This window comes from Colletes gigas, unplaced genomic scaffold (assembly GCF_013123115.1).
Source record: "Colletes gigas isolate AHSC1104 unplaced genomic scaffold, ASM1312311v1 Colletes_gigas_Sc00004, whole genome shotgun sequence".
Classification (NCBI taxonomy): Eukaryota; Metazoa; Arthropoda; class Insecta; order Hymenoptera; family Colletidae; genus Colletes; species Colletes gigas.
In genome coordinates this window covers 9,944,422-9,967,072 of record NW_025106633.1, presented here as the reverse complement: position 1 = coordinate 9,967,072, position 22,651 = coordinate 9,944,422, and the positions used below count along the sequence as shown (strand labels likewise).

Genomic DNA, 22,651 nt, shown 5'->3' with positions numbered 1-22,651 from the left:
TTTCTAAAAAAAGTTCAAAAAAGGACCAACCAGAAGAACTGCAGACAATTACGTTCCGTGTGTAATGGTTTATAAACTATAAATTGCTGTAAAACTCTATTTTTGTTATAATGGAAAATTATGAAATTTCAAATACTGTATTTATACAAACATTTGTAAATTTAAAATTCGAAACGTATTCCCCTGTTTTCCTCTCTTTAAAAATAGTTCCTTCAGTTCGAATTTTCAAATTTAATGATGTAATCAAGTTCCGAATCTTAAATATTGACTTTTCTTCAACTTCACATTCTTAAAAAATAAGTAATTATAATCACTTGAAATTGACATAGTTTATTATTCGTTATTTGATGAATGCCTTATCAAAATTTCTGAAAAAAATAATCACAGGTGTTATATTCAATTACGTAAATTTGAAAATCTATTTTCATTGCTAGGGAAATACTGCAGCCAGAAGTTGAATACATATCTAATCCCGAGTTACCAGATTATCTAACGAAGATACCATATACCATCTTGAAATTATCTTCTTCGTCCATGTGGATTACTCGCGGCTAGTGAATCTAAAAGGGGGTCTTTTCTCGTTTGTATTTTTAACAAATATTAAACATACAAAATGTGTAAGATTCATCAATTACAAATTATAGATTACAATGCTAGCATTTATAATTTTCTTGGAAGGAAGTTTCTTTTATGTTCAAAAATTTTAATCAAGCATCAATTTACTTAGCAGAGGTTAATGAAATAAGTTACATCTTAAGTAATACTACCACCACACCACGGAAAGCTTCGAAACTTGGTTTATACCTTATCGGGATAACAGGTAATAAGGTGAAAAGTAAATTACATCGCTATCTTTGTAACACGTTCTGTTATATGTGTATTACTTTCTAGGAGGTATTGCAACAGCTATCAGTATAATATGTATTCCATTTGTGAGCCCTGCGTTTCGTAAAATATGTTTGCCTTACGTGCCAGCCACCAGGCAACAAGTACAAAATGTATTACAAGCCTTAGATGGACGCGGTGGATCTGTAGTTGATCTTGGAAGCGGAGATGGACGCATAGTAATTGTTTTATTAATTTATAATAATTTATAAAGATATAATTTATCCAGATGTGTATATTACATTATTCTACGAATAGGTTTTTGCTGCAGCGAAAGCTGGATTCAAAGCTCATGGCGTTGAATTAAATTCTTGGTTAGTATGGTATTCCAGATTGAAAGCCCTACTTACAGGATTATCGTCGCAAACATCTTTTATAAACCAAAATCTATGGAAGTATAATTTAAGAAATTATGATAATGTTGTTTTATTCGGTGTTGATCAAATGGTAAGCTTTCTTTGAATATTTCATAAAGTTTTATTTATTAAATGCATAGTAATTTGTATACTACAATTATTCTAGATGGAAGACATAGAAAAGAAATTCAGGACAGAATTACAAAACAACTGTGTGATAGTTGCTTGTAGATTTCCACTTCCTAATATGAACGCACTAAAAATAGTCGGTCAAGGTGTCGATACCGTTTGGATTTATAAAGTTTCAAAAAGGACTTGAAATTATATGTTTATTCTTAGATATGAGTACAAGGTATTTATTATTGTTATAAATATTACATAATAAATTATGCGAGATAAACAACAGTACAAACGTTTGAAATTCTGTAGTAAATACTCTAATAAAACTTTTTGTAACAAATGAATAAATAAATATATTTTCAACTTACATAATTAATAATTAATATACATATCTATATTAAAATATTAATATTAAAATATTTTTATGGTATTAAATTAATACATGGTTTATTTTCTAGTGTCTAAACGATACTTCTAGTACTTTCATATAAAAAGGATGGCATTTTGATTTGCATGTTCTTTCTTTTTATAATCAACATCCAAACATACTATATTCTCTTCAATTATACTGTCAGGAACAAAATTGTTCATTTAGTATTATTCAAAATACAAAATTGAACATAACTTATGATTCTATGATAAAAAATTGAGCTACCAGATTTAAAAAGCCAAATATTGGTATACTTATATGCAAAAGTGTACAAAGTATTGTCAGTTTATTTTGTTGCTTCAGAATTACCAAGTACAATAAACTTGGTAAAGTAAAGACATAGATGAAGCCACTTATAGCACCAGTGTATCGTACTATTGTACCAATATATGGTACAAAAACTGCAAATAGAATACATATGCATACCAAGACACTGTTAACTAAGACAATACAGCCTGTGTTGGATGTTTTACATATCGAAGAAAGCAACTGAACGCGTAGCATGTACGCGAGCAACGGATAAACGGTCAATAATTGGAAAAGTAAAACAATTCGAGCACCCACCGTCAAACCACTCCATTTTTGAAAGTTGTTCAAGAAATTCTGTAAGGGAAACACAAGTTTTGCTTAATATTTTTGTTGAAAAATATTGAGTGCACTTCGTGTTGAAACATTTTAACATTTTACTTACATCTTCGATACATGATTTGCTGAGTGGGAAACATATATAAAATACTACGCCCACAATGATATAAGTCAGTGTAACGAGAAGATATGCTATAGAAAGGTCTCTTCCCTGCAACATAAGAGCAAAGTCTCTCAACGAATTTGCAAAACTGACCAATCTGCGGAATTGAAATTACTTACATTTTTGTTCTGATCACGATTATTTTGCATTACAGTAATTATGATGTTATGAATGAAAAATGACATTGCCAGCATGCCAGAAAGAGCCGGAAACGAAGATTTCAATGACCAATTTATTTTCCATTCCATTTCATCCATGTTAATGCCCCACGATATTGATTTCACCAAGACAAAGGTAATCAAATATATGATCGATGCAGTTCCTGCGAGATACATAGAGTGTGTTCATAATTTGACAGAGTAAGATATAAATTTATAGGAGAAAGTCATATGTTTGTTGCAACCTAAAAAAAATATCAAGTTGGCAAATAATTTACATGCAATGCAGACATTATTATAAAGAAAAAAAAAAAATATATATTTTACTCACCAAGGGAATTGAATTTTGTGAAGAACGTAGGACTATTAAAATTCAAAATTGGAAATATCAATAAACCAAGAAAGACAGGAACTGTTTTATATAAATCCCAAATTGGTCCCAAAGAATTGTATGTATTCTCATGGATTATATTGCCGGTATTGTTATGCATTGTTTTCTTTGGACACAATACTGCAATTAAAATAAATAAAATTGAGCTCTCTTTAAGTTCTCCGTACATATTTATATATGCAAATCAGTTATATATATATATTGTAAATAAAATATATACCTTCTGATGGATAAGAGGTATTGTCAACAGCAGAGTATTCGGTTGTTCCGACTATACTATCTATAAAAAAATATGGAAATTCCTTTCAACATACGATGTATCGAACATCAGACAAAAAATAAAAATTTTAATTCACATTTACCATGTATAAAATTTACAGAGTTGTATAAGAAATTAGACATCAGTACCCAATAAGCGATAGTTGCTCCCAATAAAACGGTAATACTAAAAATTTTAGCAACATATTCTGCAGACTTATTTAAATATATTCGGCTCAGTTGAATCACTTCTATACTCTTATGTCCACCTTAAACAGTAAATTGTCACAACTTTACTGTTACATTAGAGTCTTGAATATTCTATTTTTATGTTGTATACAAAAAATAAATATTTTTTTACCATGATATTTATGTACAAGAAGAAGACAGTAAGCAGTGTATAAACATAAACCGCTCATTATAAGTATAAGAATAATACCAGGTAGGAAACCAGCCATTTGAATTCCCCAAGGTATTGTTAACAGAGATGATCCTAATATAGTGTTCCATATCGAAAACCTAGAGATACATAAAAAATATATGGCTGTAAACCAGTAGACAGGGAAAAAGGTGGAAAAGGTGTTTTAAAATTACGAAAAAATGAACTATAACAATTTTTTTCCCCCCCTAATTGTGTTATGCTTCTTTTTTGTTACTTATACTAAATTAGATACTTTAGTCAACCTTTGAAAGGCTTCTAAGTAACAAAAATTAATCGAAACTGTCCACATTCCCTTATATGCATAATTGAATTTCCGCGGAAAGCTTCAGAACGGTGTAAGTGGAGGATTTATTGGAAATGGTATATATTTTCTATATGTAATGTATCATTCGAAGTAAACGAAAACGGAGGTTACGAATTTATTAATTTTCTATTGGATATTAGGAAAGTGCATAAGTATATAGTAAATGAAGGTTGCATAGGTGAGGCGAAAATGCCAAAAAATGGCTGGTACGGTTAGGCGCTAGCTGCGGCCATTGACCTTTCGGGTGGTCGTCTGTTGCCCAGGCAACCGACGGAGCACTAACCCCTTCTAATGTGAATATACTGTACAGCAGACACAACCACCCGATGGTCGTTGAAACGTGAGCGACCGGTAACCGCGTTCACTTCGTATTCTCATTCGTTTCCATATCTTAAAAGCATGCGGCCACGGGATTTTGCGATATTATTCCTACATTTAACGAACGAAAAAAACATATCGACGTCTATGATTCGGATTTTCTATTTATCATATTTTCTATCGGGGGGTACATTAGCGGAGGCGCGTGCTTTTAAGATGTGGAAACGAATTGTCATGTATCCGATCCTTAAATAATAATTGAAAAGCCTGATGATTTTGATAATAGTGAAACGTAATACCAATGTAAAACGTACTCGAGTTTCCACGAAGTTTAATGCACAATTGTTTGAGGAAGTCTCGACAAATGGAATTTAGACACGAGTAAGTAAGTGCAATGAATTTTACAAAAAAAAATTACAAATTTCTATGTACCTTCTGTACGTTGATAGCGTTTGATCGTACTAGTTCCATTAGATTTTATTTTTGTAGGAATATTATAAAAAAGTGTGTAAAAAATGTAATCATGGTGAAAGAAAATTGTATTTTTATGCAATACAATAGATTAAAAGATAAAGCGATATGCTATTTATAAAATTTAAGCTAACACCCACGGTTACTATTTTATCTTCACGGATAGGTCAAAGGCACACAAAAATTGTGTTATCTGTATACTTTTTATAGATACCTTTTTTTTTTTATCGCAATACATATTTAGTATATGAAGTACCAGATTGAGGGAAACGATCTTAAGCTTAAAGGAAGTATACGTCGATCTATCGTGTTCAAAATGCATATAGACATTTCTGATGCAAGATTTCATTTTTCTCTCGTCATCAACCTACTAAAAAGAATAACTGGCGATTGATAACAAAAAATTTATGAACGTGATTAGATTTCAGAACACAGTGCTGAAACTATTGAACCAGAACCCTTTCTTGATGATAACATGATAGCTAATAATAATTTGTAACTAATATTACATTATGCTACAGTGCCAAAGTTAACATTACGTTTATCATTGTGTTAACAAAAATGACATTGATAAGTAGTTTTCTCTATCAAATATTCTATAACGTATACAACTTTACTAAACCTAAATAACATTGCTTTTTATACAGTATAATTGAATATTAATTATTGTAAATGTTTAAAGGTACTTACACTGTGACCAAAGAGCTTTGCTTTGGTTTGGTATCCTTACATGTATTTTCTTCTTCCAGCGAATAAGATCGAGATAAGAATTTACTTGTAAAATCATTCAACAAAGATTGTTTGTTATTTGATTCATATTTTTCATTACTAAATATCTGATAAAACAGGTATAACAAGTTTCATTAAAATCATATTAAAATTTTAGCGACATTCAAATGCCCGAATACATTTGTCTATTATAATTTTTACATTAAGAACAATTTTTTTCAATATAAGTTACTTTTAAATGTTTCATAAATTGAAATATAATTTAAGATAAATAATTACAATTAGTACATGTACATTTGTAAACTATTTAACCTTGGTAGGCATAAAGGTGTTAGTCTTGTAACAAAACATGCAATTTTATATAGCTTGTGGTATTCTCACCAGATCAGTATTATGAATTTCATAACATCTGTCTTGTGTTACATTTAATGGGCAAGACGTATTTAATGATAGTGGTATAACTAAAGCATGATCTTGAATAAGGGGTGGTGGTCTCTTTGGTATTACAGTAGCATTAGAATTAACACTACCTGCTTCTAAGCTACCATATCTATAAAAGACACTACCGGTAAATAATTATTGTTAGCGATATTACTAATAAAGCTATTTAATAACAAATTAATAGCGATACTGATTCAATAATAATAATAGAAATTAGTACTTGAGATAAGTGTTGGATGGAGTACAATCTAAATCACTGGTTTCAGAGTCTTGAAATAAAACTGATTCCACGCTCGTATGAGATTCAGAAGAAAGTAACGGTGTACTTTCTGATTCACTGTTATGTTTGTCAATGTTCCAATCATTCTGTGATTTATGCATATTACATTTAATTTGTGATCACATCAAACAGATGAAACTATTATAAAAAAATTTATATTATTAAACAAAAATTATTTTAATATTAAAAGCATAAAAATTTACTTACCCAATAAGATATTTAATAGTATGTTTGAGAATACTTCACACAACATTTAAAACATTTTTTAAATTAACGTTCATAGTAAATTGCGGGTAAAAAATTAAACGAAATGAAGTAATATTTTCTAAGTAAATTTTTTTGAACGCACAGAATCACGAAAATGAAATTAAACAGTGTTTTCGATTTTAATAACGTAGTTTCAAAATTAATCTATTTTCGAAGCGTAGTTCGATTCTTGTATCAGCGATAGAAAATTTCAAAAATTTCAAAAATAACACCCTCTTTCAAGATCTACACGCTTCGCGACAGAAACTTCAGGAAAACCGTTGATTTAAACAACTAAGTATCTGTTTTGTAAACCCGCGTACTTATATCGGACATCCTTGACATAACAAGCTCCCTCCTCTTCATTTTTCTTCGCTACTACTCATCACTGTTCATCGTAATAAGCAACGCTCATCTACGGGCGTGTATAATTTTTATTTTCAATATCTTTCCCATATTGTTGTGTATTATTAAGACGAAAGTCCCAAAATTTATATCGAATAATAAAACACGATATACTTTTGTGACGTAATGGAATTTATTCATTCATTTAAACGCACGTTTCTTTTGCGATGTTATTTTTATTTAATTTCATTTACAATATCGCACACGCTTCATAATTTAATACATACTATTAAATTCAAATTCTGTTACATATTTTTCATCACTAAAAAGCAATATTTCATGAATAGAGAATTCTTTGGAAAAAGTTTGTACATTAGACTTGTTTGTTTAAAACTCCGACGATAAGACAATGTCAATTTGGCATATTTACTTATTCGATTTACGTGATTCATATTGAGTGGACTATACGAAGATTAACAATAGGTTAATGTGAACTTTTATAATTTGTATATGGGATCAGATTTGAATATTAAAATATTGTTTAAATAAGAAAGTATCGCTGGAAGTATCGCTATTTAAGTAACGAAGATATTAATAGTATGTTTAAATATTCTTATCGTCAGCTGATTTGGATCATACACACGGATAAACCGTGACAGCGATTTCAATTAAATTAATTAATTACGCCCAATTATAATGTAAACATGTACAAATATAGCAGCTTGTTTGCGTCTTTCATTAGAGTATGATAGAGCTCAATATTGCGTATAATCGTTCGAGAATCGTCTACCGTTGAAAAATATAAACAGATTAGTTAAAGTTAAATTTGAAAAAAAGGACAAAATATTCGAATTGTATTTGTCGAAAATTTGAATCACAGAAATGTTCAAATATACGAATACAGAAGAATTTGATAAGTAGTCCCAGCTCCAGAGACAAATTTAATTTAACAGTTTTATTTATTTAGCTTATGTGATTCATATTGATCATAATATGTTATATTTGATAAATACGAACATCTATCATTGAGATTTTCTATCGAACGACGGCGTTCAATTATCAAAGTTACGCTATAAGAATATTTTTTTTGTATTCGAACGATTTATCTTGCCGAAGAACGATATTATTAGTCGATGTCGATGCTATAGCGCGGGCGCGATGTTTCAAGATGGTGACCCGTGCCCTTGTGTGTCATTGGCAGACAAAGTTCAGTCTGCTAACAGACGCCGAGGACGTGTTATGAAATTCTTCTCGGATTTGATTCCTCGCTGTCGATCAGATTAGGTTACAAGCGGTCGTATTGTTTGTTTCAGTAAACGTTACGTCAACTGCGATACTTTTTAAACATGTCGAGTGCAGTGACAAGTAAAATTGTAGAAACCCGGGTGTACGAGGGCCAGAAGCCGGGTACCTCCGGGTTACGAAAAGCCGTGAAAGTGTTTATGCAAGAACACTATACGGAAAATTTTGTTCAAGCTACACTCGAGGCCCTTGGTGATCAATTACCTGGTAGTACTTTAGTCCTTGGTGGTGATGGAAGGTATTATGGTAAAGAGGCAGTCGGAAAAATTATCAGGATCGCGGCAGCCAATGGAGTAAGTTATTTTGCATTTTATCAGTTCGCATACGATTTAATTTTAATACATTGCCGACGATAACAATAGAAAAATTTAAGATTGCGTAAATGGGTCAACGATGCTTTGTGTTCTATCATTAAAATGAATATATTTCGTTTCCTTGCGCTTGTATAAATTTGGCCAACTTTTTATCGTCGAATCTAGCACAACGTCTAAAGTCGGTATTATTTTATGTTTCTCTTACGACAGTATTTTCTTAAAACGCTTTAGGTGAGAAGACTGATAGTCGGTCAAAACGGTATACTTTCAACTCCAGCTGTGTCTACTATAATAAGAAAATATAAAACGCAAGGAGGGATTGTTTTGACCGCGTCTCATAATCCTGGTGGACCCAACGCTGATTTTGGTATAAAATTTAATTGTGACAATGGTGGCCCTGCTCCAGATAATGTCACGAATAAAATTTATGAGATCACCATGTCACTTAAAAGCTATAAGATTGCATCTGATATAAATATAGACATAGATAAGATACAGAGTACTACTGTTCAAGTTGATGGAAACCAATTTACAGTAGATGTGATAGACTCTGTAAATGATTACTTAGAGCTTATGAAAGACATTTTTGATTTCTCAAATATCAAGAAGTTACTTCAGGGAAGTGCCGATCGACCTCCTTTCAAAGTTCTTATTAATGGAATGAATGGAGGTGTGTGCAAATTAGTAAATAATATGTATTGCTCGTCGAATTAATACAAGCAGTATAAATAAGTATAGTACAAACAAGTTAAGGTCAAATATTGTGTTTTTTGTACTATGCTTATTTATGCTATGTATTCAAATTATTATGTAACAATAGACATTTAATTATCTTAGAAATATATTCAGTATTAGAATAGTGTAATCATGTTTACAGTTACCGGACCATACATTAAACGAATATTTAGTAGCGAATTAGGTCTCGATAATTCAAGCATCGTTAATGCAAATCCCCTAGAAGATTTTGGAGGACTACATCCTGATCCTAACTTAACATACGCCAAAGACTTAGTAAATGCCATTAAAGATGGTCCATACGATTTTGGTGCTGCTTTTGACGGAGATGGGGATAGAAATATGGTACATTGAATTATTAAATGATTATAAGGAATACAGCTAGAACATGTATAAATTTAGTTTTCCTTTTGTTCCTTTAGATATTAGGCAAAAAGGCTTTCTTTGTTACACCTTCGGATTCATTGGCAGTATTAGCTGCTAACTTAGATTCTATACCATATTTCAAAAGGACTGGTGTTAAAGGGTATGCTAGATCAATGCCAACAGGTGCTGCTGTAGATAGGGTTGCAACCAAGAACGGTATTAAACTGTTCGAAGTACCCACAGGCTGGAAGTATTTTGGTATGTTAATTTCAGCGTAATATATTTCATATGTATTAAAGTTTGTTTGAGCTTTTTGCTGATTTTCAATTAAAATGTCTAAAGTAGTATCTTTACTCTGATGTATTAGGTAATTTAATGGATGCTGGGCATCTATCAATATGCGGAGAAGAAAGTTTTGGCACTGGTTCTGACCATATTCGCGAAAAGGATGGAATATGGGCATGCCTTGCATGGCTTAGTGTAATTGCAAGTCTTGGGAAATCCGTAGAAGAAATATTGTTAAATCATTGGCAAACGTATGGAAGGAACTTCTTCACAAGGTGTGTGCGTATGTGTGTGTGTAAAAAATTCCATTATAATAGATTACATTTCAATTTTATAATTGCTACTGTGTATGTTAGGTATGATTACGAAAATTGTGAATCTGAAGGGGCAAATAAAATGATGCAGTACATTGAAACAGAAATACAAAAACCCGAGTTTCTAGGTTCGAAACTGGCATTCGAAACTAAAACGTACATTGTCAAATTAGGTGACAATTATTCCTACGTAGATTCTGTCGATGGAAGCAAAGCTAGTAAACAGGTATTATATGATTTTATAAATCATAATTTATGCATACAGTAATTTAAAAATACGGTACTTTAAGAACATAAGTTTTTTTTATACAATTTTGCACAACAGGGATTACGAATACTCTTTGAAGATGGTTCTCGTATAATATACCGTCTGTCTGGTACAGGAAGTTCTGGAGCTACTATACGTGTATATGTTGATAGCTTTGAAGATGATCCGACATCTTTAAAGAAAGATGCTCAAGAAGTTCTTAAGCCATTGGTTAATATTGCGCTAGAGTTAAGTAAATTACGTGAATTTACTGGACGCGATGCACCAACCGTTATAACGTAATAATACGTGGTCCTTTATTGTTGACATTTATTTGATCAAAAATATGCGTAAAAATAAGAGAAGTGAAATCGTTTCTAAAGTTGATTAAGTAATAGAGCTATTTCACCTTTCAATGTATTATTTTTAAACACACATCGAATGATGTTAAAGTGGCAGTATTTTATTATCTTGTTAGTTGCATTACATTTCATTAAAATGATTACATAAACGCGCACGATATAAAATTTAGAGAAACAATAAATATACTTCTACGAATGAATATTTTATATTAAATACGATTATGGAATCAAGTTTTTGTACATTATCACAGTGGTGCAAGTTGTCCGTACATAAATAATTCACGACGAATTTTATAGCAACACGAAAGGTAATTATTAAATGTCAAGTAAGTTCAACGTAAAATATTTAATGTTCTAAACATGAACGACAATTTCTTTCGTACTTTTCTATAAAAATAAAAGCTTTCTCTTTTTATCGTAAAAATGTTTAACTCTGATATGGTTATTGCGATAAAAATTCAATCATAAATTCAATGACGAGTAATTGTAGGATCGCGTGTCTTTATATGTGGAAGCATTGTTTGCAAAAAGTTGTTCAAGCATGCAGAAAGATGGAAACAGTTTAACCCTTCGGTGCTTGTACAATATTGTACAAATTTGTAAAAAATATCCAATTATATTTTTAAGTTACAGTTTTTAAGAAATTTTGATTTTTAAATTCTATACACCGCCTAAACCAATGAAATGAAAAATGAAAGTATAGAAATAATATTTTTTCTATGTGGAATAAAAGAAACACATAGTACACATTACATACTTACAGTATATTCAAAGAAGATAATTTACAATACAGATTTTTTTTATATACGAAAAATACATACGTAAACAAAAGAAACCTATGTATATATATGTATAACGCATCGCGATATTAACATCGAAGGGTTAACGAAAAAAGCGTAACTTGAATTGTAATTGAAAGTAGTATGCCATGTTATAGCGATTGTTCTTCAATTATGTTTTAATTTTAATGTTCATTATGAATTTGATGACATTGTTTCAACATTTATTACAAATTGCAAAGTTGTTTCTATTGATTCGGTCTGATATATATAAACGAAGGTATAAAGTTTAAAAAACACGATCTGAAATACTCTTTCTCTTTTGGTACAATAATTGTATAATATTTATAACTACTTTTTTAATCGAAACGAGGAAAATCAATTTTAATTAGAAAATAAATCCAGATGTACTCTATTACTTTTCAATGCTAAAGAAACTATGCGTCAATGTATAAAGTAGATGAACAGTGAATCTGAAAAGATCATTTTCTGCAAATATTAAACGGAACTATACTTTGGTTATTATGCTTACTTAAGTAGATAGTAATATCATTCATCCGGAAAATGTTAATAGATTTTTATGTTATTGCTGTACATTATTTCCAGCCATACTTCATATCATTAATTATTTCAAATATTGTCTAATCTTATTGCTTAATTTTATTTTCTAATTGCTAGTATAAACGAAATAAATATATATTTTCTGTTCTATCGTTTAATCGTAACATTCAGATATAATTTGATAAACTTTTTAAAAAGAAACAAGAATGCGTGTAGAAAGTGTCGTTTCAAATTTCTTAAAATCATGGAAGATATCTTTCGGTATCATGATTTAACGAAATTTGAGATCACGAGTATATTAATGTAGATTGAAAATTTTCATTAATGGGATATTCGGCACATGGTATATGTATGTATATTAAACAGTCTTGTATATAATTTGAATAGCGATATGTTAATAGCACGAAATATAAATATATTAAATTGTATAGTTTGTAATAGTATAAATTTAATTTTCGTCCGTGTATAATAACATTTAATTTAAATAAACGTGTCTCGTTTTATGATTTACGAAATGTGCTGAATATCTTATTAAAAATTAATTGATAGAATAGGATACATTTAAACATTTATATTAAAAAAAAAGAAACAATAGTAAGATCGTGAAAGTATAACGTTGATAAAATTGACGAAAAAAATTAATTGGTGTTACTTGTGCGTGACAAAATTTATAATCGATGCAATTGATGAAAATTTACGAATGTCAAAAAAGAAAAGAACAAACTCATTTTCATGGAAAGCCTAATTTGTGGCAAACGTTTTGTATTATATAATTTTCTCTGCACGATGTTAACAAGTTTTCTATAAAAGCACATCGTTCATTTTAGTTACATTTATTTCATTTTTCAAATAAAATGATGGCAGTATGCAGCAATAGGTGTTTGAGGAAATGCAATGTATTTTTGTGAAACAAAATTATGAAACTGTATTAATTGATACGTCAGATATGTAACTGCAGTATTTTTGAATGAATTCAAGAGGAAACTTTGTAAATAGTTGAAAGAAGGGAGGATACTTTGGGGACCTGAGCCGACACGACTCCCATTCAATTTCATAGTTACATCACAGATAGATATGACAAAAAGAAAAAACCGAAATTCTCTCTTTATTTACTATTAATTATTATACGTGTCAAACAGTTATATTCGAAGAAGAAAACATTCAAACGTAATTAAGAATAAGTTTGTCAGTCAATTAACCGAGCAAGTTTTTTTATGTTCTCTTTGTGGTGTAACGTGAATGTTGCAATGCGGTAGTAGTGTCATAGAGACCAGCAATGACTGCCGATTTTAATGTAAAACTATTAACATGTAACATTTGTATCATATTGAATACTAATTATTCATTGTAGGTATATGAATGAATGGTTTTCCACAAGCACGTGATCAAAGATCGGATAACATTTCAGACAAAACTATGAATTATAAAATGTAAACGTTACGAACCGTTTTACGTTGATTTTTATCAATTTCCAAAAGAAATGTTATCAACGTTACATAATTAACATTGGTATTTTTCAAAAGAAAGCAGATAATGCACGTGATACATGTGTTTAAAATAACCATATCAGAGATACTTTTTAGAGTAATGTATTTGACCTAACGAGTGATAATTTTTTATAAATTTTTGCCTAATGAAACACGCACATTGTTCGTTGTTCGAACGGAATCGAGTTTTTTATGCGATACAGAAAATGTTACCAACCCAGAACTTTATTATTTCAATGAAATGTAAATGTATCGATAACCAAATAAATTTGAAACTTGCAAATTCGCGATTTGTACGCCGTAAAAACATGATGGAAGTATGATTTTTAATAAATCGAATTTCACTTTACTAAACAAAAACATTTTTATCGTCATAGAAAATTATTCATTCTTTCCACATATTCCCGAAAATGCAATTCAAATTTAGTTCGTCGAAAATCGTGTTACTTTATAATTTCTTTTCTTACTAATAATAGACAAAATATTTTAATCTTTGTTTTGTAAACATTGTAGCTTGAAAATAATTTTTATTGTGGATATAACAGGTGGTAGACATGGAATCTTAATGATCAATGTTTACAATTTGTATGCAATTATTTAAAATGCAGAATTTCATTAACAATGTAACGGATGAAAATAGCGGCGAAGAATGGTCGAGTTTTTGTTCTTCTTGTAAATCTGTTTTGAACTCTATATGCAGCGTCGGTGAAACATTTTCTTTGGACGAAATAATAGACGAGTCAACGAAAGAAAAAACCGTAGAAACGCGAATTGAAAAATATACGAATATTGTTGAAACTAACAACGGAATAAATAAAAAGCCAAACGAACATATACCTAATAATTATATCGAGAGAAATGATTTTTTTGAAAAACGAGAAATAAACGAAAAGAATAGCGATCATTCAGATTCTCATAGAAGTAAAAAAGCAAAATGTATCGAATTATTAAATAAAACAGACGCGTATTCGTCCGATAGATATAAGGTTGTTCCTTGTAAAGTCGTACATAAAAATTCGACGAAAATAACACATGATCGAAACATGAAACAAAAGAGAAATTATAGATCATTGAAGGCAAAAATGTTATTGTACAGTGCCAAAAAAAATACTCGATCAAACGATAGCTTTCTTGCATCAAACGTGATGTCTTCGATAAAATCACCGAGCATTAGACAAAATATTTTAGACCATCGTAAAAATATACTTAAAATTGCTCAATCCATATTACATCTTAGGTGAGTATTTATTATAAGAATACACGAATTAGTAACCAGCAATTCTTCCTTTTAAATCTTGTATAATAATAGAGCAAAATAAAGTGATATTTTTAATTTTTTAAACGGAATAATCAAGAAATCTTGCGAAGCAATATTTATTACATTAAGGAAACATTTTTTAACAAAATAGTTTTGATAAGACAATTACGAAATTTCTTCGTATTCACTATTTATTACAAAACTTACATTTATGAATATAAGGTACATGGTTTTGAAAAATGCATAGAAATTAATTGATATCATGTTCGGGGTTTCTTTATTATTATTATTATTACAAAATTCTATTGCTAATTCTTAATTAAATGTTTGTTTTCTTAGCAATTATATCGATGGTATGCGCGATATGATACTTAAAGGAATTCATAAAAAACGGACTGTTCAAAAGTCTCAAGAATCTGTTAACAAGATTCTCTTGGGCAATAAATATATGGAAAGTCTGGCAAATCAAGATCTTCCTATATATTGTTACAATTCGTTGTATACCAACAACAAATAACACAATTTTATTCGCTCAAATGTTCAGAAATTTTTTATAATTGTAACTGAAATTGTTTTGAACAAAAATATCATAATTTTGTTAAAAGAAGTATTGATACAAATATACAAAAACATAATTATTTAATTTACGCCATATCAAAATCATCCCTCTGTAACAAAAAGAATATGTAAAAGAATAAGTATAATAGATGTAAATACAAGTTATATATTTTGTCGTATAAAACACTCACAGCATTATTATATTCTAATACATGCTTCTTGATAGCGGATGTGTCCACCCAAGTCACAAAATCTTCTAAATTTCTGTAATTTTTAAAAATTATATTAGTACATCTATAACAACTTATTTTTGTATCGATTGCTTTGTATTATTTCAAAGCATTTATGTACCTTGCTACTAGAAAAGCAGGGTCCTTTACAACTTCTGCGCCAACTCTAACGTGACCTTGTTCTACTAACTGCGTTGCCATTTTAATTCCTTGGCTCATCTTATTTCGTACCATGACGACTGGCAATCGTCTTCTACAGAATGAAATTGCGCTTACTTTCTGCGTCAATGCCAAATCCCATTTGGTTGCGATGAGCCCCATCATGTATAATTTTTCTAACAATAATGCACTCTGTTCTATTCGAAACGGGTGTTCTGCATCGATTTCTTTAATTTTTGTACCTAATTCACGAATCTCACGCGCCAGCTTGTTGTATCTAAAATAAATAAAAGCTTTAAGTTATATTTTCCTTTAAATCTACGTACTAAATTTTTAAGTGCAAGTGCTTACTTCGCATAATCTTCTCTTTTCTGTACGTGATAACGTTTTAAGATTTTTACTTCGTACAAATTTCTGTCTGCTTGCCATGATATGAAATCAACCTTTTTCAATAGCTTCTGTTCGTGATATTTCAGTTTTCGTACCATCTTTATGAAAAGCTTTTATTCCGAGTACATACCACGCGAAGAAAAATGTTTTGATTTTCTCTGAGAATAAAAGAGGTTAGGTTTGGGTTAGCATTCAATTTTACACTTTACTATTTATTTGAAAATAACAAAATTATTGCTTTTCATAATACATTTGATTAGTTATGGAAAGTTACTTTAACATCATCTACTATTTTTTGTAACCTTAAATAATATCAATATTCTTATTATCGTTGGATTCTGTTAATCGTTAAAAAGTTTTGTAAGAGGGAGCAATAACACGTTATAAACAACGAAAGAATTTAAAAACCTTGATGACCGACAATAATTTCATTCCGTAGATGTGAATATTATGTTGGAAACTTTGATATCGATGCTCGTTATAAAAATTTTGGCATAAATTTTTTTACAAACAAAAATATATTTAATTGAAATTTACAATGAATAAAAAAGACGAACCAACACCAGGCGATGGTTTACGTTCGCTTAGAAGTACAGGATTATTTCGTGCAGTTAATTATGAATTATATGTGAAACCGGTAAGACCATTTCTTGAGATTAAAATATGCATATGAGGTTAAACGTAATTATTTACTCGAGACTTTCCGTTAACATTTAAATATTCATCACGATAATACTCCCCGATAGTAATTGTTCATAATTAAATTTTCAGAATAAAGGAATAATGATTTTTGGGGCTGTGACAATACTTAGTTGTATAGGATATCTTATTTATATGCGTCGAAATTATGATAGCACGAAGCATTATTCTGCAGTAACAGCAGATGGGACAATTGTTTTAAAAAAGAAAACATCCAAATGGTTAGAATAGTTTATATTGTTTCATGTAAATTAGTAACAATTACAGATTGGTAATAATGTTAGCTATACACTGTACTTTAGTTTACTTAACATACGTACTATACTATTTTTCTTAATAATATATCAACTATTTAATTTGTACACGTTTAAGTGATATGTTATTATACATATACAACAATCGTGTAACATATAAATAAAATTGAAATTGTTTCTTGCTCTATTGTGTATTTATCAATAACAATATTGAAAACGAAATAATTGTTAAACATTTCAGAGCAGCATTTTGTCATATTATGCTTATTTGTACTAAAGTCCTTGTACAATTGATGATAATATGAATTTAAAGATTATTAACATGTTGGCTGCCATATTGGAAAAGACGTTATACAAATGTTGAACAAATTTACACGTTTTCATTTTAAGAAATAAATATTAAGGGGAAGGTGATTTACGAACTACAAATCCAATTATACCGACTATAATTCCACAATAAAATAAATTTCGAACATTTTTGACATAAATAACTATTCAATTACAGTTTAATTATATGTTATACCGTATCGTAACAAAATGTAATTTGGCTACATTTTTCCAAACTCAAATACATAATATCTTGACCTGTTAAGAAATTCTAAATAGAAAATGTAGAATATTGTTTTTCTTTCCCGAAACGCAAATACGTTTGTATATAATTCTACTTTCGAACATTCGCTGTGTTAAAAATATTAGCTATAATGTTACAGTATCATGTATCTAATCTCTATTGCGGTATTTAAAGTGTAGGAGATTTGTACTGAAGACTTGCACGGCGCTGTAGTTTCGTTAAATATTAATTTATGTGCAAAAGGGTCGAAGGTGTTTTGTTCGCGAAGGAATGAGTAACCAGGGACAGATAACAGGAAAAAAAAAAAACGAGTAATTGCGAATGACAGACGTGATTTCCATATAATATTAATTTGTGTAAAAAGATCGTGTGTCCAGTGTGTTTTAAATTCGTTCGTACAATTATATCGTTTCTATATTCGTTTCGGATACAATTCTCTTCTTTAAGTCCTACAAGAGTTTAAAACTTGCGTAAATGCATGTTAAAACTAGGGTAATATTTTTTTTAGTTATATTGCGATTTTTACAAAATTATACATTATTTTATAAAATATAAACGACATTCTGCATCATATTTATTACATACAAATATATAGAAAAGTAATCCTTGCCACTGCTCGCTCAAGTCGTCAACTTTGGCAGTATGTACAAGATCGTTTTAAATTGTAAGTAATTTTTACAAAAATTTGAAGGGTTGTGAATTTGGTCCAGACTTTTGAACAAGGACTGTTCTAAGCTTAAATGTCACAACAATTTTTTTTACTAAAAATATGTACGTGTGTGTGTGTGTATATATATATATATATAGCTATTCTGTAAACATTACAAACGTGTATAGTTTTCTTTGTACGTAATATATAAACATTTTAAATATTAGTAATATATAGTACAAGTGAACTAATACTCGGAGAGATAGAAATAAAATGCCTGATTGTACTTTTCCATGCAGTACTTGGAAGATATACAGATTACTATACATCGAACGTTTATCATATTGATTTTGATTGTAAAAATTCACGTTCTTCGCGTTAATGCAATTTACAAACTACTTTGGAAGCAACTAATAAATCAAAATTGAAGATTGCTAAATAAAAAATTATATATTCTTCTTAAAATAATCGTTCTTTTCCGATTCACTGGATCATTTAATGAGTATACTTGAAACTATGTCTAATACCTTCAAAATTGTAATATACATTGATAAAAAACTAACTTTCCCTCATAAATAGAAAAAATATACCATTATCATATATTGCGATTACTTTTTTCTTGTATAACGCTTGAAAGCATAACTGATTTTTCACTTAGAATATGATATTAAATAGTAACTAACAGCAACAATGACTTATAACATTTGGAAATTTCGATAGTTCTTAAATTTAAATTTCTGTCTGCGGAAATGAAAAATCTTCGATAGCAAATTAATCGCCTATTATTAAAATAATTGAAATTTCACTTTTATATTCGTTCTATAATAAATAATTTTTAGTTTTTCGTAGAATTAACGTGCGCACATCAATCTAGTATTAAAAATTTCATACTTAGTATAAGATACTTTATAAATAGATGTTTGCTGATAGAAAAGTTGAATTTTTGAATATTTTTAAAAACTTCCATTCAGTTCTGGAACTTTCTTTACGGTTAAAACAACGGTTTAATTTATTTACAAGATTGTGCGTAATAAATGCTAATTCAAACAAAATATTTAGATTCTAGAATAAAATGCCCTACGGTTTGTAAATGCAATCATTAAAAGTTTTGTAAAAATATTCAGTCAATACTATTGATGCTATTGAACGTCAATACTAATGTTTTTAAGATTTAATAAAAACATGGTATCAAAGTGAACTTTTGTAGTAAATGCTTCGTACTTTTCTGTAAACTGTTCAAGCTCCATTGAAATGATTTTAATAATAAGCGATTGTATCAACATACGTATTAAAATTTGGCGATTCATAATACTTTGCGACATTTTGTACTTTTGTAGATAAGGCGATTTTTAACAAAACGGTTTATTTTCTGCAAAACATAAAAATTCGTATTAATTTCTCGAGAATTGAAACAACGTTTGACCAAAAGTAATCTATAGAGTTTACACATTCTAGTAAATCAAAGAAGATTTGTAACAAGATACGAAAATAGCAACTATACGGAATTTCTATGGTTCTAATTTAATTTGAATACATAGAAAATATTACTAAACTTCAACAATGCCTTCGGTACTAAAGCTTCAACAATGTATACTTATTTAGATTTACGTCGTGTCTTAAGAAGCCATATTAACATGTACAGCTTTCCTCATTTTGTGGAAATAGTACGACAGTTTCGTAGATCGCGTTTGCTACATAATCCAGATTATTTTCATTGATTCCGCACATGTTTATTCGACCACTTCGTAACATGTAGATGTGATAGTGATTTATCAAATGTTCAACTTGTCTCTCTGAAATAATACTTATTAACATACTGTTTGAAAAAAAATCGTATAAAATAGTTTTTTCGTATACTGACCGGTGAGTCCTGTATAAGAGAACATTCCTATTTGTTGAGTAATGTGATCCCATGAACCTGGTGTTCCTAATCGAACCAGTCTTTCGTGTAAACATTTTCGCATTTCTTTTATTCTACCAGACATTGTACAAATATGATCCTCCCTGAAACATTTCAATATCATTGTTCAGAAATGTGAATAAGTTTCTCCAAATTAATTTCTTCAAACAGTACGAAGGCACTACCATTCTTTATAGAGATCTGGGTTTTGTAATACAGTTGCAACTATTCTTGCTCCATGGTTAGGTGGATTGCTGTACATTCCTCGAACGATCAAAGTCAATTGAGACTTGGTAAATGCAGCTAATTTTACATCGGACATAACAACCACCAAATTTCCAACCCTTTCGTTGTACAATCCGAAGTTTTTTGCGAAACTTTGCGCGCACATCAATTCTATCCCACGCTCGGCGAACAATCTTACAGCGTAAGCGTCTTTATTTAAATCGCCGCTGGCGAAACCCTAAAAAAATTGTATCGTTTTCAAAATTATTTTTTTACTTTCTGAATCTCCGTTTGAATTATTCACCTGGTATGCGCTATCGAAAAGTGGAAATAGGTGTTTCTCTTCTATCAAATCTGCTATTTTGGCCCATTGTTCGGAGGTTGGATCGCATCCGGTTGGATTATGCGCGCACGCATGAAAAATAACTACAGCATTTTTCGGAGCATCGCAAAGATCTTTGATCATTCCTTTTATATCAATGCTGCGAGTCTTGGGATTCCAATATGTGTATTCGCAAGCGTTCTTGAATCCTCCGTTAAGGAACACAAGTTTATGGTTCCCTATGGACATACTACGAGTTAAATGTCATGCACTAAACGTGATTGTTCCATTATATTTTGCGATTCTCAAACGTTTTTATCACCAGAGCACAAAGAGCTGCTGTTTTCGTAGATTTTACTTATGGACATTATGAACAATTAAAATTATCTTTTAATGTTCTAATGGTTCTCACAGATCACACTTTGAGAAACGCTGCATTATATCGTGTTCCTAAATACTTACCCCACGTGGGTCTGCTGTAATAGAACGTATCGTAATGAAGAATGCGACTTAAGAATTCAGCCGCAACGCGCAATCCCCCGGTACCGGATAACGTTTGGATACCAAAAGCTTGGCCCTGCGCCACCAAAGCGGAATCTTTTCCCAGCAACATAGTCGTCGCTGCCTGACTGAATGCATCCAATCCCAAAACAGGAAGATATTCGTGAGTTTGTAATTCGTCCGCAGCCAATGATTTTTCTACTTTTCGAACGACCGGTAACACCCATGGTTTCCCCTCGTTGGTACGATAAGCTGAAAGTAACGTGTACTAACAATTACATAGAAAATTTATCGTACATCTTGCTTGTCTCTGAACAATTTCTTTGCTCAGAGACAATGCATTTTGATCTCATCAAAAGACATTTCATTTTTTTTTAAATATTTCCAACCAACAGATTTATTTATTTCTGCTTTAATCAGAAGGAAATATATTACAAAAAATATGTATTTATTTTGTTCAGATTCTACAGAGAAATAAACCGTCGGAAAGAAAACATGGAATATATTTTATTGCGTCTGTAAAAAACAATATTAGGTTTTATCATGGAAGATTTAATATTTAAATGTATTTAAGAGGCATACAATATTTATGTGCTGATTAGTTTTTATTGGATTAAGTAAACGTCATATCTATGTATCATGTAATAATAAGTTATGTAACGGCCAGATATTCATGGAGGTCATTCAAGATCATATTCGTTTGGAAATAAATGGATCGGTTTAAGAGAAATTTTATTTGGATATTAGTCCTGCCATGTTTATATATTTCTATATGTACATATATATATATATATATATATATTTTTCTTTTTTTTTCTTTTCAAATTGGTTAGAAAAATATATGTATATCATTTATTCATTTGTCACGTTACATATGCATATATAAAGTGAAAATATATATACATACCTCCTATGGACAGATTTACTTTTTTTTCGAAAGTGTCTTCTACAAAGGCTTTCTGAAGAGCAAAAACCTCTATCGGAGGCCCTAATTTTACGCCGCTGAATCTTGAAGCCATCTTCAATAGTGTTTGCATACCAGATGACAGCAACTGTTCAACCGACGGTTTAATAGAGTTTCTCTAATCTTACCATTTTATACAAAACAATACATCCACAAACCTCTTATGGTCGCTGTATGTTATATGACGTGTTTTGATTATCAATTGCAGATTGCATAAATTATAAATATAAGGACCTATCTATTCCCATATACGCAATCGACTGATATGACAATCTGAACATTTGACAGTCTTGACAG

The 22,651-nt window shown here is 30.2% G+C and overlaps 5 protein-coding genes across 12 annotated transcripts; 2 read left to right on the top strand and 3 right to left on the bottom strand.

The window, feature by feature from the left end:
- Window positions 1–31: 31 nt before the first annotated feature.
- Window positions 32–1,941, top strand: LOC122405397 (ATP synthase subunit C lysine N-methyltransferase). 2 transcript variants are annotated; one of them, XM_043410094.1, is made up of 6 exons: window positions 32–61; window positions 435–820; window positions 892–1,064; window positions 1,144–1,332; window positions 1,408–1,593; window positions 1,820–1,941. In XM_043410094.1, exons 2-5 carry the CDS (start codon window positions 691–693, stop codon window positions 1,558–1,560), a joined length of 645 nt encoding a protein of 214 aa, XP_043266029.1. In that variant the 5' UTR covers window positions 32–61; window positions 435–690; the 3' UTR covers window positions 1,561–1,593; window positions 1,820–1,941. The 2 variants fall into 2 exon arrangements, with proteins under 2 accessions (XP_043266029.1, XP_043266031.1); XM_043410096.1 differs by lacking the exon at window positions 32–61 and adding an exon at window positions 225–300.
- A 22-nt stretch (window positions 1,942–1,963) lies between these two features.
- On the bottom strand, window positions 1,964–6,855 carry LOC122405390 (sodium-coupled neutral amino acid transporter 9 homolog). 2 transcript variants are annotated; one of them, XM_043410083.1, is made up of 11 exons: window positions 6,539–6,855; window positions 6,272–6,469; window positions 5,992–6,172; window positions 5,572–5,717; window positions 3,708–3,865; window positions 3,451–3,615; window positions 3,309–3,368; window positions 3,029–3,208; window positions 2,659–2,861; window positions 2,483–2,587; window positions 1,964–2,394 (listed from the first exon to the last, which is right to left on the bottom strand). In XM_043410083.1, exons 2-11 carry the CDS (start codon window positions 6,430–6,432, stop codon window positions 1,987–1,989), a joined length of 1,767 nt encoding a protein of 588 aa, XP_043266018.1. In that variant the 5' UTR covers window positions 6,433–6,469; window positions 6,539–6,855; the 3' UTR covers window positions 1,964–1,986. The 2 variants fall into 2 exon arrangements, with proteins under 2 accessions (XP_043266018.1, XP_043266019.1); XM_043410084.1 differs by having other exon boundaries at window positions 5,992–6,160.
- Window positions 6,856–8,152: 1,297 nt separating this feature from the next.
- LOC122405391 (phosphoglucomutase) lies at window positions 8,153–13,986 on the top strand. Its single transcript, XM_043410085.1, has 7 exons — window positions 8,153–8,517; window positions 8,770–9,208; window positions 9,416–9,618; window positions 9,696–9,897; window positions 10,007–10,199; window positions 10,281–10,464; window positions 10,564–13,986. The coding sequence occupies exons 1-7, from the start codon at window positions 8,269–8,271 to the stop codon at window positions 10,786–10,788; spliced, it is 1,695 nt and encodes a 564-aa protein (XP_043266020.1). The 5' UTR covers window positions 8,153–8,268; the 3' UTR covers window positions 10,789–13,986.
- A 1,197-nt stretch (window positions 13,987–15,183) lies between these two features.
- Window positions 15,184–17,067, bottom strand: LOC122405388 (U3 small nucleolar ribonucleoprotein protein IMP3). 6 transcript variants are annotated; one of them, XM_043410082.1, is made up of 5 exons: window positions 16,963–17,067; window positions 16,231–16,427; window positions 15,842–16,156; window positions 15,682–15,754; window positions 15,184–15,600 (listed from the first exon to the last, which is right to left on the bottom strand). In XM_043410082.1, the coding sequence occupies exons 2-5, from the start codon at window positions 16,365–16,367 to the stop codon at window positions 15,577–15,579; spliced, it is 549 nt and encodes a 182-aa protein (XP_043266017.1). In that variant the 5' UTR covers window positions 16,368–16,427; window positions 16,963–17,067; the 3' UTR covers window positions 15,184–15,576. The 6 variants fall into 6 exon arrangements, with proteins under 6 accessions (XP_043266017.1, XP_043266013.1, XP_043266015.1 ...); XM_043410078.1 differs by lacking the exon at window positions 16,963–17,067 and adding an exon at window positions 16,827–16,943; XM_043410080.1 differs by lacking the exon at window positions 16,963–17,067 and adding an exon at window positions 16,691–16,747.
- A 648-nt stretch (window positions 17,068–17,715) lies between these two features.
- On the bottom strand, window positions 17,716–22,647 carry LOC122394873 (aspartate aminotransferase, cytoplasmic). Its single transcript, XM_043392051.1, has 7 exons — window positions 22,513–22,647; window positions 22,298–22,442; window positions 21,352–21,642; window positions 20,872–21,128; window positions 20,528–20,805; window positions 20,304–20,446; window positions 17,716–20,235 (listed from the first exon to the last, which is right to left on the bottom strand). Exons 2-7 carry the CDS (start codon window positions 22,425–22,427, stop codon window positions 20,072–20,074), a joined length of 1,263 nt encoding a protein of 420 aa, XP_043247986.1. The 5' UTR covers window positions 22,428–22,442; window positions 22,513–22,647; the 3' UTR covers window positions 17,716–20,071.
- Window positions 22,648–22,651: the final 4 nt, after the last annotated feature.